We start from the raw sequence: 15,766 nt of genomic DNA, 5'->3' as shown, positions 1-15,766 counted from the left end.
ATGACCTAAGCAGAAGGCAGAGACTTAACCCACTGAGCCACCCAGGCACCTCCCTTCCTGATTTCTAACATGTACGCCAGGGCCATCACTGAATAAATACCAAAAGCATCTACCTCTTTCCGACTAATAACAGTGACTCAGTAGTGAGCAGAGATGTAAATCTTGATCTCCACATTCTTCCTGAGCACTTCATCTCTGATCTAACAAACAATTTGCTTGACCGATTGCTACCTTGATGCATGTGAGTCCCTCAAAGGCACAAAGAGAAGAGCATTTCCCCAATGAGTTCAGTAGATCTGTGACCACAAGACGGCAGTGCACCTGTGCTGATGCAGAACACGTGGAGGGTTTATTTAGTGCATCTGATGGACTAGACTATGGCAGAAGCAGAGCCTTTTTCTTATTGGCTGGTAGACAATGTGGGAAAGTACTCTGTTAGAGGAAAGAAGGGACGGCCTGATAAGAGAAGGTGCTAAGCTGGCTGGAGGCTACAATTCTGAACCTGAGCTTAACTGGGAGGAACCATGAAGACATCCATGGGAGCTTTAATCATGTTCTTGTGGCTGCAGCTGAACTGTGAGTTCAGAGTATATTAGTGGATATTCTTCAGAACTCAAGACTGGCTTTACTAAGGTTTCCTACCATTAGTGTCAAAAAAGAGCATTCTGAAGCACAATAACCTGGAATCTCTTCTCCTTTCTCTGACCTTTTCTTTCTGCACAGGGTTCAGCCAGGGAGAGAATGTGGAGCAGCATCCTTCTACCCTGAGTGTCCAGGAGGGAAGCAGCTCTGTTATCAACTGCAGTTATTCAGACAGTACCTCAGACTACTTCCCCTGGTATAAGCAAGAACCTGGAAAATGTCCCCAGCTCCTTGTATACATTCTTTCAAGAATGGCCACAAAAGAAGAACAAAGACTCACTGTTTTATTGAGTAAGACGGCCAAACGTTTCTCCCTGCACATCAGAGACACCCAGCCTGAAGACTTAGCTGTGTACTTCTGCGCAGCAAGCACACATAGCTTCCCAGGCACCTGCTGCCTCCACTCAAACGTGGGACTGGGGAAGCCCCTGTCCTCTGACACAGACCTTCAAGGATAGCTTTTGTGCTGTTGTTCATCTGTAGGTGGAAGCTAATATGTTTGACATTAAAAGAGTTTAGTAAGACTATTAGGATGGAGATGATCCAGAGAGATTTAGAATATTTTGTTGGATGACCATTTTTTAATGGATTCTTGATCGGAATTAGTAATGTTTTATTTTGAAATGCAGGTACTAAGGAACTCCACAATTGCTTTTGAGACTCCTCTCCTATAAATAACCCCTTAATACTAACATTACAATCCTTGTTATTGATGGGCACTTATAATATTGTGTTGCAAAAGTAGCATTCATGATTTTTTGACTTCTAAAACATTACATGCCACACATAGAGATATTTAAGGTGCAAATATGAAAGTGATCATTCTATGAAGAATTTTGGGTAGTGAGACTCTGCTGGAGCATAGAGAACCACGACATGACCCACACACTTACTACACCAGGAAACTCCTGTTTTCTGTTCTGGAGACACAGCAGCAGGTACCCGGCAATCTTTCCCTCACCCTGTCAGGCTCCCCTCACTGTGCTGAATCCTGAAATTGAAGAATAAGGCATTTTCCATCTAGTGGGAGAACTCAAACATGTTGTTCTCCAACCTTCTCAAAGTGGTCATGGCTTCCATGTGGCTAGGTAGAGAGAACCCCTGTTGGAATGTGCCTTCTCTATGACCTAAATCAGGGGGTATGGACAGTGTCTTGTGGGTTTTGTGGGTAAAAGGGATAGTAGCACATAAAATAGAATTTCTTTGTGCCAAATCACTTATTCTGACACCACTAATTCCATGTTTTTTCCTTTAGGATCCAATATTTCCCAGAAGGTAGCTCAAACCCAAACAGCAAAGGTAGTGTATGAGAAGGGGGTTGTCATTCTGAAATGCACATACGACCCCAGTGATCTAAGTGATAGTCTATTGTGGTATAAACAGCCCAGCAGTTGGGTGGTGCTATACGTTATTCATTAGGATTCTTAGAACCAGCAATGCACCACAGAAGTTTGCTACTCATTGAATTTCCGGAAGACAAGAAAACCCATCCAACTTGTCAACTCAGATTCATAACTGGAGAACTCCACAGTCTATTTCTGTAAACTGAGGGAGCCCACAAGAAGAGGTATGATGGAGGGAGGCGTGCTCAAACCCCAGGACTCTTGCTGATGCCTCTCCCTTTTATAGGGTCCAAGGCAGGGAATTGCCATCCCAGACAGGAAGTGGCAAGGTTTAGGCTTAAAGGGAAAAACTCACTCTCAGAAGATAACTCTTTAGATAAGAGTTACCATGCATCAACAATATCATTATCCCTGAAATTTGTGTTGAAATTATTTATTGGTGACTAGAATTTGCACAATAAACAAATTACCATTTTGCAATTAGATTCAGCTAGAAGAATTGGCTAAGAAAGTTTAGAAAGATTTGACTCAAAAATGAGTACTATTGTGTGTGAGTTGTTAGATTTTCAGATCAAATTTGTTCAGTACATAGTTATTGAGTATATATTAAGGTACAGACCTTCTTTAGAATCAGAAAGGCTGAGAAATGTCTCCAGTTTTCCTTTTTCTGTTTTATTTCATGCTATTTTATACCACTGAATGATTTAATTTAATTAGGCTATTTTACTGTGAGTCATCTCTACTCACATTTAGTTTCTTTTCCTTTCTTTCTTTCTTTTCTCTTCTTTTCTTTTCTTTTTCTTCTTTTTTTCTTTTTTGGTTTTTGCATGTCAGCTTGGCTTGTTTTATTTTTTTATTTGTTTTAAAGATTTTATTTATTTATTTGAGAGAGAGTGAGAGAGAACATGAGAGGGGAGAAGGTCAGAGGGAGAAGCAGATTCCCTGCAGAGCTGGGAGCCCGATGTGGGACTTGATGCCGGGACTCCAGGATCATGACCGGAGCTGAAAGCAGTGGCTTAACCAACTGAGCCACCCTGACTTGTTTTATTTAAAAAAATTTTTGCCCATAGAGTTGCGGGTAATCTCGACAAAGCAAGAAAAAATATACAGTGGAAAAAAGACAGTCTCTTCAATAAATGGTGCTGGGAAAACTGGGCAGCTATATGTAGAAGAGTGAAACTCGACCATTCTCTTACACAGTACACAAAGATAAACTCAAAATGGATAAAAGACCTCAACGTGAGACAGGAATCCTTCAGAATCCTAGAGGAGAATATAGACAGTAATCTCTCCGATATCAGCCACAGCAACGTCTTTCAAGATATGTCTCCAAAGGCAAAGGAAACAAAAGCGAAAATAAACTTTTGGGACTTCATCAAAATCAAAAGCTTCTGCACAGCAAAGGAAACAGTCAACAAAACAAAGAGGCAACCCACAGAATGGGAGAAGATATTTGCAAATGACAGTACAGACAAAAGGTTGATATCCAGGATCTATAATGAACTCCTCAAATTCAACACACAAAAAACAGACAAGCATATCAAAAAATGAGCAGAAGATATGAACAGACACTTCTCCAATGAAGACATACAAAGGGCTATCAGACACATGAAAAAATGTTCATCATCATTAGCCCTCAAGGAAATTCAAATTAAAACCACATTGAGATATCACCTTACACCAGTTAGAACGGCCAAAATTAACAAGACAGAAAACAACATGTGTTGGAGGGGATGTGGAGAAAGGAGAACCCTCTTCCACAGTTGGTGGGAATGCAAGTTGGTGCAGCCACTTTGAGGAACAGTGTGGAGATTCCTCAATTAATTAAAAATAAAACTTCCCTATGACCCTGCCATTGCTCTCCTGGGTATTTACCCCAAAGATACAGATGTAGTGAAAAGAAGGGCCATCTGTACCCTAATGTTTATAGCAGCAATGGCCACGATCGCCAAACTGTGGAAAGAACCAAGATGCCCTTCAACGGATGAATGGATAAGGAAGATGTGGTCCATATACACTATGGAGTATTATGCCTCCATCAGAAAGGATGAATGCCCAACTTTTGTAGCAACATGGACGGGACTGGAAGAGATTATGCTGAGTGAAATCAGTCAAGCAGAGAGAGTCAATTATCATATGGTTTCACTTATTTACTTATTTGTGGAGCATAACAAATAGCATGGAGGACATGGGGAGTTAGAGAGGAGAAGGGAGTTGGGGGAAATTGGAAGGGGAGGTGAACCATGAGAGTCTATGGACTCTGAAAACAATCTGAGGGGTTTGAATTGGTGGATGGGTGGGAGGTTGGGATACCAGGTGGTGGGTATTATAGAGGGCATGGATTGCATGGAGCACTGGGTATGGTGAAAAAATAATGAATACTGTTATGCAAAAATAAAAAATAAATTAAAAAAAAATTTATTATGTTATGTTCATTGCCATGCAGTACATCATTAGTTTTTGATGTAGTGTTTCATGATTCATTGTTTGCTTATAACACCCAGTGCTCCATGCAATATGTGCCCTCCTTAATACCCATCATCAGGCTTATGCATCCCCCACTGGCTCCCCTCGGAAACCCTAAGTTTGATCCCTGGAGTCCATAATGTCTCATGGTTCATCTTCCCGTCTGAATCCCGCCCCCCTTCATTTAGTTTCTGAGGGGCCTGCTCTATGACTTAGTTTGTACTAGTTCTCATCTTTTTTTTTTTTTCCATTCCATCTTATTAACACCTCTAGCATAGATGTGCTCAGTTTGCGCACTGGAGGTTTACCTGCTCTCACCAGTCTTACCCACAAATGCTCATAACTAGGAGCTCTAAAGAGAACACTGTGAAGGAGTAGTGTGAATTTTCCTCTTTGTCTGTTCCTGCCCTTCACTTCAACAATCCTTCAAAAGCACTTTTTGCCAGTATGTGGCTCAGTCAGCACACTTCCAAACCCTGCTGGTTTGAACAGTGTTTCACACTCCAAAATCATCATTCTCTCCATTTCCCTCCTTCCACCTCTAACTCCATTTGCCCAGTGTCTTATAATTTGAATGGTAATAGATTGATAATTGGTCTCACATTCTAACATCCTCTAATATTTGATTTGAAGGTAGATGTGTAGAGCAGAAATCTTAACAAGAATCTCTTAAGATGTATTAATTACAAAAATTTACCATTTTAATATTAAATTTACCATTTTAACAATTTTTAATTGTACAATTACTGGTAAAACACATTTACATTGTGTTCAACCAGCACCACCATCCATTTCCAGAGTTGTTTTTGTCTTGAAAAGCTGAATATTTGTACTCATCAACAATAAGTCTCCATTACTCCATCCTTTCAGTCCTTGGGAACTACCATTCTGCTCTCTTTCCATGAATCTGACTACTTTAGGTATCTCATAGAAGTGGAATTATGCAGTATTGGTCATTTTGTGACTTATACTTTTTTTTTTTTTTGACATAACGTCCTCAGGGCTTATCCGTGTTGCGGCATGTGACAGAATTTATTTCCTTTTCAATGTTGAATAATACCCCACTGTATGCACATTTTGTTTATCCACAACCATCTGTGAATGGTCTTTTGGGTTGTTTTTGCCTTTTGGTGGAAATCAGAATTCATAAACATCGCAATACTTTCATTAAATAGCCAAATTCCATCCAATTTTGAATATATACCAAAAGTGAATAGCTGGGTCATAAGGTTATTCTATTTAAAAGTCTTTGGGAAACATTTGTAGTAGTTAACGGGAACACCTATGCTCTAGACTTTGTTTTCAAAAGCAAGTTTCAAGGACAAGAGAAAAAGAGTGATCATTAGTCATGAATAGAGCTCCAGTATTTGGGTGAGTCACAAAATTCTGAAAGAGTTTGTCACTCTTGCTACAGTGCATTGCTTAAATCAGGTGCCTAATAACCACTCTGAATGGAATGATGAAGCCACTCTCCAGTGATCAGCTCCTGAATAGCAGTTTGGGCATCCATTACAATACGTTTTCTTTCTTATCTTGGTAAAGATCCAAACTTATAATTACTTAATTTTTCTTTAGTAGTTCTATTTGTATAAAGAAAGTACCAGTAAATGACTATCTTAAAAATATTTCAAAACTTGGGAAGAAGTCATTTTGCTACCCTCTAGTCTCTCTTTCAGTTTTTTTCTGGTAACCATCTATAGTAACAAAAACAGGGCACAGGCTTTTGCTATCCCAGCTCTGTGTTGTAATCCATTAGCTCTGCTGTGAACTTTCTGATCCTTTTGAACTTTGTTTCATTCTTTGTAAAATGAGAAGCGGTATAGTCTTTAGTATTTTGTTGTGACTATTTATTAATAATATATCCAAGAGATTGTGAAGTAGGAGATGAGCAATTTAGGAGGGTATCTCAATAGGTACAGAGAAAGCATTTGAAAAAATCCAGGTCCATTCCTAATTCAAGCTTTCACTAGATTATATAGAATTGAAGGAAATTTCCTCACCTTGAAAAAGGGCTAACAAAAAACCTACATCAAATGTCATACTTGAGGGTGAAAGCCTAAATGGTTTTTCCTTAATTTCACAAATAAGGGAAGATTTTTGGCTTTCACCACCTGTATTTAATACTGAAGTAGTGTTCCAGATAATGCAATAAAACACATGAAAGAAACAAAAACTATAGAGTTTGGAAAGGATGAAGTGAAATTATCTTTATTAACAGCCAGCATAACTGGCTCTCTGAACAGAAAATGGAAGAGAATATACAAAGCAGCTACTAGAACAAATTGGTTTAACAAAGTCAAAAATGTACCTAGTATATGATCCAGCCGTTCTACTCCCAGATATGGACCCAAAAGATAGGAAAGCATATTTCTATAAAAATATTATATACAAATGTTCACAGCAATTTTATTTGTAAAAGTTCCACTGGGACTTAACCAATATGGTTAGCAAGAGGGGAATAGACAAATTATTTTGTAGGCACATGATGTGTGCCTACAAAAAAAGTAAAAAAAAAAGTAGAAAAAAAAAGTCCTGATAATGATGATCAATGAGAATTTTTAAAATAATTAGGTTGAGAAGAAGCCAGATGAAAGAACACATATGATCTCATTTCATAAAGTTATAAAATACCCAAACTAATTCGTGACAGAAGTGTTGGCTGTAAATGGGGGTAGGAGAAGGTTGAGAGGATTACAAAGAAACATAAGGAAACTTTTGGGGTAATGCATATGTTCATTATCTCCATTGTGGTGATAGCATCACAGATAAATATATATGTCAAATCTTATAGAATTATTCACTTTATGGGGAGCCTGGGTGGCTCAGTCATTAAGCATCTGCCTTCAGCTCGGGTCATGATCCCAGGATCCTGGGCTGGAGCCCTGCATCTGGCTCCCTGCTGGGTAGGAAGCCTGCTTCTCCCTCTCCCTCTGCAGCTCCCCCGGCTTGTGTTCCCTCTCTCACTGTGTCTCTCTCTGTCAAATAAATAAATAAAAATCTTTTAAAAAATAAAAACAAAACTCTTCCTTAAAAAACAAAAAGAATTGTTCACTTTAATTTGGTAGTTCATTGTTATACAAATTATGTATAAATAAATCCATTAAATATCTAAAATCTACCAAGTACTATCCTCCCTAAATGTGCAAGTCTTCTTGTGTGACACAAAATGGAAAATATTTCTCCTGTAGGATTTCATTGGCATGAAATGTTTTCTTTTAAATTCTAGATAATGACTTTCTGCATCATGAGCTACAATGTTTATTTTCAACCAGCATCATCCCAACCTATTTAGCATTGTCCCTGCATATCTCAATAGAAATTTGTAGTGGCTTGTCCCAAATTCCTTTCTAGCATAATTTTGAGGCAGGTTCTGACAATGTGATTTGGAAGGTGGAGGGAAAAAGGATACATGAACCCAAATAGTACCCAGGACTGAATTTCTTACTTCACTCTCCATCTGGATAAGTGTTCCCATGCTGGATCGGACTCATTAAATCTGTGCAGAGATGCCTCCAGGAAATAGCCTGGCTGTTTCTGTATGTGTCTAGAGATAACTGTTACAGGGCTTTATAGAAGATGTGTCCCTCTCCAGAACTTTATGCTGATAATCCTGATTTCTTACCTTGTGTGAAAAATTATTTGATTAATGTTTAGCAACCAAATGTGACATAGGGATGATAATGAGCATCTTTGAGCTAAAACCCGTTAAGAGTATATATACCATGAGTATCTGTTGCTTGATTCACATGCACTAGTCACCTTATGTTGGCGTCACTAAAACAGTGACAATATAAGAATCTCAGATCATTCAGTCTCAGATCATTGACAACTTCATGTATGGTGTTTCTTTTGTCTAGAATTCCTGTTTTTTACCTTTTAATAATTCTGAAAGTCAGTAATACTTGATTAATAAATGCCTGCCTATGAAATAGTGTGACATTTCTTCTGAAAGCTTTATTAAAAATAGTATTTAATTATATTAGCTATTGCTAATAATTTAGAAACAAAGAAATATGGTATATATCAAGTAAAGGCCATTTGTTCTTTTTTTTGGTTTAACGTAAAAATTATTCAGTGAATACTTAAAAAATTATAGTCACAGTTCTAAATGTTGGGGCACAGTGCCAAAAAACACAGAACCACTCAGCAATGACTTGACTTACTATTCCTTTTTCTGTGTTCAACCTCAACCCCTTTCCTGGCAGTCAGTGGGTTTGGGGCTGGTCCACATAGACACATGAGAATATGAAGTACTATAGTAAGATGCTTTAAGAAGTTTATTAGCCTCCCTGTTAAAGAAATGCCCTAGAATGCTATGTTAAAGAACTTCCATATCAGTCAGTGTCTTAAGAACAAAATAGACCTGAAAAGTCAGGATTGCTATTGTTCAGACTTCCCAGGGCCACCTGAAGACTGACATGTGCCTCATCAAGTCAGGGTTGAAACAGATGGCTGACTTGAGGAGGATTCTGGCCAACCTGCATGCATTTTGGTCCCTGTCCACCAGAGGGTGCAGCTTCCTACCACAGTCACATTTCCTGTGTGAAATGTGGGCTTCCACTGATCATTTCTCTGTCACTCCAACCTTTCTTCATGGTAAGAATGAGGAACATTTTTTAGGTGACGTTCCAGAGATGAAGTGTTCTCCAGGCTTCGTGATTGTGGTACTCTTTATGCTTGGTAAGTAAAATGTCTCTTAACAAATTTGGATTTTTTTCTTCCATTGTATCATAAAACCTTTAACTATAATTTTATCAAATAGCTTTATGCACAAGGTGACAGGTCTCTTTTCTTTTTCCCCAGGACAAACCCAGGGAGACTCGGTGACTCAGACGGAAGTCCAAGTGACCCTCTTAGAAGAGGCTTCCCTGACTGTGAACTGCACTTATTCAACAACTGTGTTTCCCACTCTTTTCTGGTATGTCCAGTATCCCGGTAAAGGTCTACAGCTCCTCTTGAGCTCCTCGAGAGACCAGGAGAAGAAAAACAACAAAGGTTTTGAAGTTACCTTGGACAGCAAATCCAAATCCTTCCACTTGGAGAAAGGCTCCGTGCAAGCATCAGATTCAGCTGTGTACTACTGTGCCCTGAGTGACACAGTGACAGGGACTGCAGGGGGAGCTGAGCACAAACTAAGCAGAACAGGGTCCTGGATGCTGAGTGTCTTTGCCTGATCCACTCTGGCTCCAGCACAGTCTGTTGTTGTTTGTCCCCCAGTGTCTGATTGGTACAAACTCATACAAATAACTAGAGCAGAGGAACCAAAAGTAACATTCCCCAACCCCAGTTGTTCCTTAGGAACATTGAGTATAGTTTGATGCCAAGAGTTCCTCAACCAGGGTGTATGTAACTCATTTAAGGTAAAAACCACATACAATAAAGTGGTCATGTGCTCATCCTTGCAGTGAAGGTCCAGCCCCACAAGTTTTTCATGGCATCCTGGTGGGTATTACTGTGTCTATGACACTTTTAGAGACACACAGTGTGCCTGAGAAGGAGGCCTCTGCCCAGTGTCTTCCTGACAGAGTGTGGCAGGAGAGGTGATGGGAGAGTTTCAGCCCCAAACCAGGTTTTAGTAGAGAAAGAAGGGAAAAGAAGAAAGGTGGAGAAACACATGTGCCCAAGCAAGGAAAAGAGGCCAAGGACCTCTGCCCTGTTTTTTTGTTTTTGTTTTTGTTTTCCTAGTAAATCAGGTGATAGACACAAGCTGATATTCAACGTGGAAGGGTGGGGACAGAAACAGAGTGGAGGAATTGGCTTAAGCCCTGGCCAGTTAAATAGATCAGTTGGCTTTCTGACCGTAAGAACTCACTGAGATTGTTCTCAGTACCCAGGAAATATGGTGAGAGAAAATGCTCTTGCACTCATGTTTCCTAACAATATAGATAGATAAGTGACACCGGGAGGGAAATCCTATAGATTTCTCTAACACCTGCTTTGGAAACTCTCACAGAGGGCCACAAATCATGGGATTGGAGAATGCATGGGAGTAAGTGAAGTTTTGCAAGGAATAATAGAAAACACAATGTCCATATTATACTGCCAGATTGGCCAGTAGTGTTGCAATCTTCCTTATTTTTAAAATATTTTTAAGATTATTTATTTAATATAGAGAGCTAGGGAGATTGACGGGGGGGGGGTGAGGTGGGAGGAAAGCAGAGAGGGAGAAATTGATCTGAAGCAGATTCTGAGCTCAGCCTGGAGCCAGACAAAGGGTTGATCTCACCATCCTGAGATTATGACCTGAGCCAAAACTAATAGTCGCTTAGGTAATAGTCAGTTGCTTAGCCATCTGTGCCAGCCAGTTGCCCTTAGATCTTTACATTATTATCTCCTCATCAGTATATTTTATGAATAAGCCATGACCAAAATATTAATTCATTTCTTTATATAGTAATGATATAGTCTTGGTTTAAATTAATTTTTATTTAATCCTTTAAAATATAAATTTTTTCAAAGCTCTAGAAATATAAATGCATGGCAGTATGTACTTTAAACAATTCAAAAAGGTATATAATAAGAATTTCCCTGACATTTGGATAAACAATGTAGACTAGGGATGCCTGGCTGGATCAATCAGTAGAATTGCAACTCTTGATCTCAAGATTGTAAGTTCTAGCCCCACAGCATGTTATGAGATTACTTAAAGTCTTTTTTAAAAAAAAAAATCATGGTATATTGTTGCTCATCTATTGATTTGTCTAAAATTCTATTAAAAAGATAGTAAAGACATCGCAAAGGGCAGGAAGCCACAAACATAAAGTGAAACAAGGAAAGAAGCTACTAGCAGAGGGTGACATCAGCCAATTCTAGAAAATGTGTTGTATATGGAGAAAGCAAGCTTGCATGAAAGACTAGCTGAAAAAGAAAACCAGGCCTAGTGTAGAAGAAAGTAATTGTGTGCTGTGCTCTCCAGAAAGAGTCAGGAAAAAGAAGCACCACAGAATTTTTGATATTTGAGGAAGATGGTGTAGCCAGCATTGATGTGTGCTTGCGTTTGTGTGCTCTGTGTGCCTGTGTGCATGTGTTGAGGGTAGTGGGGTGAAGAAAGTAAAGTAAGTGGACTGAGTGAGAAAACTTATAACTCACAGAATAGCCATCCATCCATAGCCCATTATAAGAAGTAATGATCACTTTCTTAACCTAGCAGGAAATTGGACGTTGCTCTTTGAGGAACTGAGAGGAGACATATATAAATTCCCCCAAATCTGTGTATTAGTAAGCTTTTTAATTTTTGATCACCAGTTCAACTTTCCTTCCTTAAATAGGTTATTCAGTTCCTCCCTCTATCCCCTGGCAAACACTGATCTTCTTACTGTCTCCATACTTTTGCCTTTTCCAGAATGTCACATTTTCATATGTGAATGCAGCCTTCTCAGATGGGCCTCTTTCACTTAGAAATATGCATGTAAGTTTCCTTTATGTCTATCCATTGCTTGATAACTCGTTTCTTTTTAGCACTGAATAAGATTTTTTTTTATCTGAGCTATAAAGAACTTTTCAAACTAAACACCCCAAAAAACAAAAAATACCGTCAAGAAATGGACAGACGAATGGACATTTCTCCAAAGAAGACACACAAATAGCCAACAGGCACATGAAAAAAATGCTGAACATCACTTGGCATCAGGGAAATACAAATCAAAACCACAGAGAGATACCACCTCACACCAGTCAAAATGGCTAAAATTAACGAGTCAGGAAATGACAGATGTTGGCGAGGATGCGGAGAAAGGGGAACCCTCCCACACTCTTGATGGGAATGCAAGTTGGTGCAGCCACTCTGGAAAACAATATGGGGGTTCCTCAAAAAGTTGAAAATAGAGCTACCCTAGAACCCAGCAATCGCATTACTGGGTATTTGTTGGGGACTGCCTGTGGCCAAGGAAGTTCCCACCATTGCAAGATGGTGCCTGGCCAGGTGCCAAAACAGACCTCCACGTAAACAAGTCAATATCAGCGGCAGCCCATGTGGGGGAGGAAAAGCAGACCCTGGATAGTCTAACTAGGGGAAGCCTAGCAGCAGGTCTATGATTGGATGTCTTGAGAATATCTGTCTTCTGATAGGGTGCCCTACTACATATAAGCAAGTGTGGTATGAGAATAAAAAAGCAACATTAACAAGAGACCAGGCTACGTGTTGTTCTTGCGGGTCGAGAGCGACAGGTATTTACCTTAAGGATACAAATGTAGTGATCTGAAGGGGCATGTGCACTCCAATGTTTACAGAAGCAATGTCCACAATAACCAAACTATGAAAAGACAAACTGTGGAAAGAACTTAGAAGTCCATCAACAGATGAATGGATAAAGAAGATCACACACACACACACACACACACACACACACACACACACAATGGAATACTATGCAGCCATCAAAAATGAAATCATGCCATTTGCAACAACACAGATGGAAGTAGAGGGTATTATGCTAAGCAAAATAAGTCAATCAGAGAAAGACAATTATCATATCTCTCTGATAAAAGGAATTTGAGAAGCAGGGTGGGCATCATGGGGGGGAAGGGAGGGAAAAAATGAAACAAGATAGGACTGGGGAGGGAGACAAATAATAAGAGACTCTTAATTTCAGGAAACAAAGTGAGGGTTTCTGGGGGGTGAGGGGAGGATAGGGTGGTTAGGTGATGGACATTGGGGAGTGTTGTGCTCTGGTGAGTGCTGTGAATTGTGTAAGACTTGCCTGTACCCCTGAAACAAATAATACATTATATGGTAATTTTTTAAAAACAAGCACAATGAGACACCACCTCACATCAGTCAAAATGGCCAAAATTAACAAGTCATAAAACAACAGATGTTGGTGAAGATGCAGAGAAAGGGATAGCCTCTTAAGCTGTTGTGGGAATGCAAACTGTTGCAGCCACTCTGGAAAAAGTATGGAGTTTTCTCAAAAAGTTAAAAATAGAGTTATCTTATGACCCAGCAATTACTTTACTAGGTATTTATCCAAAAGATACAAACTTAGTAATTCGTAGGGACACCTGTACCCCACCGTTTATAACAGCAAGGTCCACAATAGCTAAACTGTGGAAAGAGCCCAGATGTCCATGGACAGGTGAATGGATAAAGAAGATGTGGCGCTTGCACGGGCACGCGCGCACACACACACACACACACACACACACACACGAATATTACTAAGCCATAAAAAAGAATGAAATCTTGCTGATTTGCAATGATGTAGAGGGAACTAGAGGATATTATGCTAAATGAAACAAGTCAGTCAGATAAAGACAAAAAAAAAGATTTCACTCATATGTGGAATTTAAGAAATAAAACAGATGAACATAGTGGAAGGGAAGGAAAAATAAAGTAAGAGGAAAAAAGAGAGGGAGGCAAACTCTAAGAGACTCCTAACTACAGGGAAAACACTGAGGGTTGCTGGAGGGGAGGTGGTGGGTTGAGGCAGAACTGGGTGATGGGCACTAAGGAAGCACTTGAAATAATGAGCACTGGGTATTATATGCAACTGATAAATCACTGAATTCTATCTCTGAGACTAATACTACAGTATATGTTAATTAAATTGAATTTAAATAAAAATTTTTTAAAAATACAACTTTGAGAAAAAAGAAGACTCCTTTATCTGGATATGCCATAGTTTATTTACCCTTTTTTCTACTGAAGGACATCTTGATTGCTTCCATCTTTTGGCAATATGAGTAAGGCTGCTATAAATATTTGTGTGCAAGTTTTTGTGTAAGTAAGAGTTTTCCAACCATTTTGGTAAACATGTAAGACTGCCCTTGCTCAATCATTTGGTAGAAGTCTGTTTAACTGAGTAAGATACTGGTAGTCTTGTGTTCCAGTGTGGTGGTACCATTGTGCATTCCTGTCAGTCACATATGAGGTATCCTGTTGCTGGACATCCTTCCTGGTATTAAATTAAAAACAAAAAACAAAACAAAAACAGATCAACCTTGAAAATTCCCTGGGCAAAGATCACTTCAAAATCAATTAAATCCTTCAAATAAAGCTTTATTTAATTTATTTGGGCAGACTACCTTGACCTGAATCATTTTTCGCTGTACCTTTGGAAATCATAAGTGAAACTTGAACTATTTCCCAAGTTTGATATTAGGTGTCCACTGAGCAGCTTCTGATATCGTTTACAGGAATTCTGATATTATAACCAATACTGCCTGTGAAGAGTAGACACTCCCAGACTCCTCACTATATCGACTGCTTTCTAGCAATATACCCCTGAGCCTCATTCCATATTTTGGTTTGAGTGTTCCCACTTCATGAACTGTCTTTTCAGATGTGCACATGACACTTTTATTATTAATTACTACTTTGGTGAAATTCATTGGATTGACCTGGGCTATTTCTGAGTTTCTGACACCAGCATTTGGTGGTGGTAGTATTTTGGATTTTGGCCATTCTAACAGGTGAGACTTCACTGTCTTTTTTTTTTTTTAATGTAATTTGTATTGTGTAGCAAACACTTACCATGAGATATAGCCTCTTGAAATTTTAAGTGTACAATACGGGATTGTTGGCTATGGATACAATGTTGTACAATAACTCTGTAATCTCTCATATGCTGGATTAGTAACTCCCTCTTACCCTGTCTGCAGAGCCTATGGCAACCTTTTCCTTGATTCACTCTTTGGTTCTATAAATTTGAATATTTTAGATACCACATTAAGAGTGGAATCACATACTATTTGTCTTCCTGTGACTGGCTTATTTCAGTTACCATAATATCCTCAAGATTCATCCATGTGGTTGCATATTGTAGGATTTTCTTTTCCTTTTTCTTTTTAAGGCTGAACAGTACTCTGCTTATGTATATAGCACACTTTCTTTATCCAGTTATCTGTTATTGGGCATTCAAGTTGTTTCCCTATCTTGGCTATTGTGAACAGTGCTGCAATGAGCATAGGAGTGCTTAATAACTCTTTGAGATTCTGATTTCAATTATTTTTAAAAGATTTTATTTATTCATTTATTTATTTATTTATTTATTGTCAGAGAAAGAAGGAGAGTACAGCAGGGGGAGGAGCAGGCATGGGGAGAAGTAGACCCCCCACTGAGTAGGGATCCTGGGATCATGACCTGAGTTAAAGGCAAACATCTAACTGACTGAGTCACAGAGGTGTCCCCTGATTTCAGTTCTTATTATTACATACCCAGGAGTGGGATTACTGGATCATATGTTAGTTCTGTTTTCAACTTTTGAAGAATCCCTATATTGTTTTCCATGGTTAGAGCCCTGTGCATTCCCACCAAGAATGCACAAGTGTTCCAATCTCTTCACATCCCTGACAACACTGTTGTTTTCTATTTTTGA

General features: G+C 39.1%; 2 gene segments (V, D, J or C); both read left to right on the top strand.

Annotated features, from left to right (window-relative positions):
* Positions 1 to 524: 524 nt before the first annotated feature.
* LOC122894539 lies at positions 525 to 1,100 on the top strand. The segment is given in 2 exon segments: positions 525 to 576; positions 724 to 1,100. Coding segments are annotated over 2 exon segments (429 nt in total).
* A 7,949-nt stretch (positions 1,101 to 9,049) lies between these two features.
* Positions 9,050 to 9,859, top strand: LOC122894537. The segment is given in 3 exon segments: positions 9,050 to 9,131; positions 9,255 to 9,550; positions 9,812 to 9,859. Coding segments are annotated over 3 exon segments (390 nt in total).
* The last annotated feature ends 5,907 nt before the right edge of the window (positions 9,860 to 15,766 follow it).

This window comes from Neovison vison, chromosome 13 (assembly GCF_020171115.1).
Source record: "Neovison vison isolate M4711 chromosome 13, ASM_NN_V1, whole genome shotgun sequence".
NCBI classification, from domain to species: Eukaryota; Metazoa; Chordata; class Mammalia; order Carnivora; family Mustelidae; genus Neogale; species Neogale vison.
The sequence above is the reverse complement of the archived record's forward strand: the minus strand, read 5'-3'. Positions and strand labels throughout refer to the sequence as shown.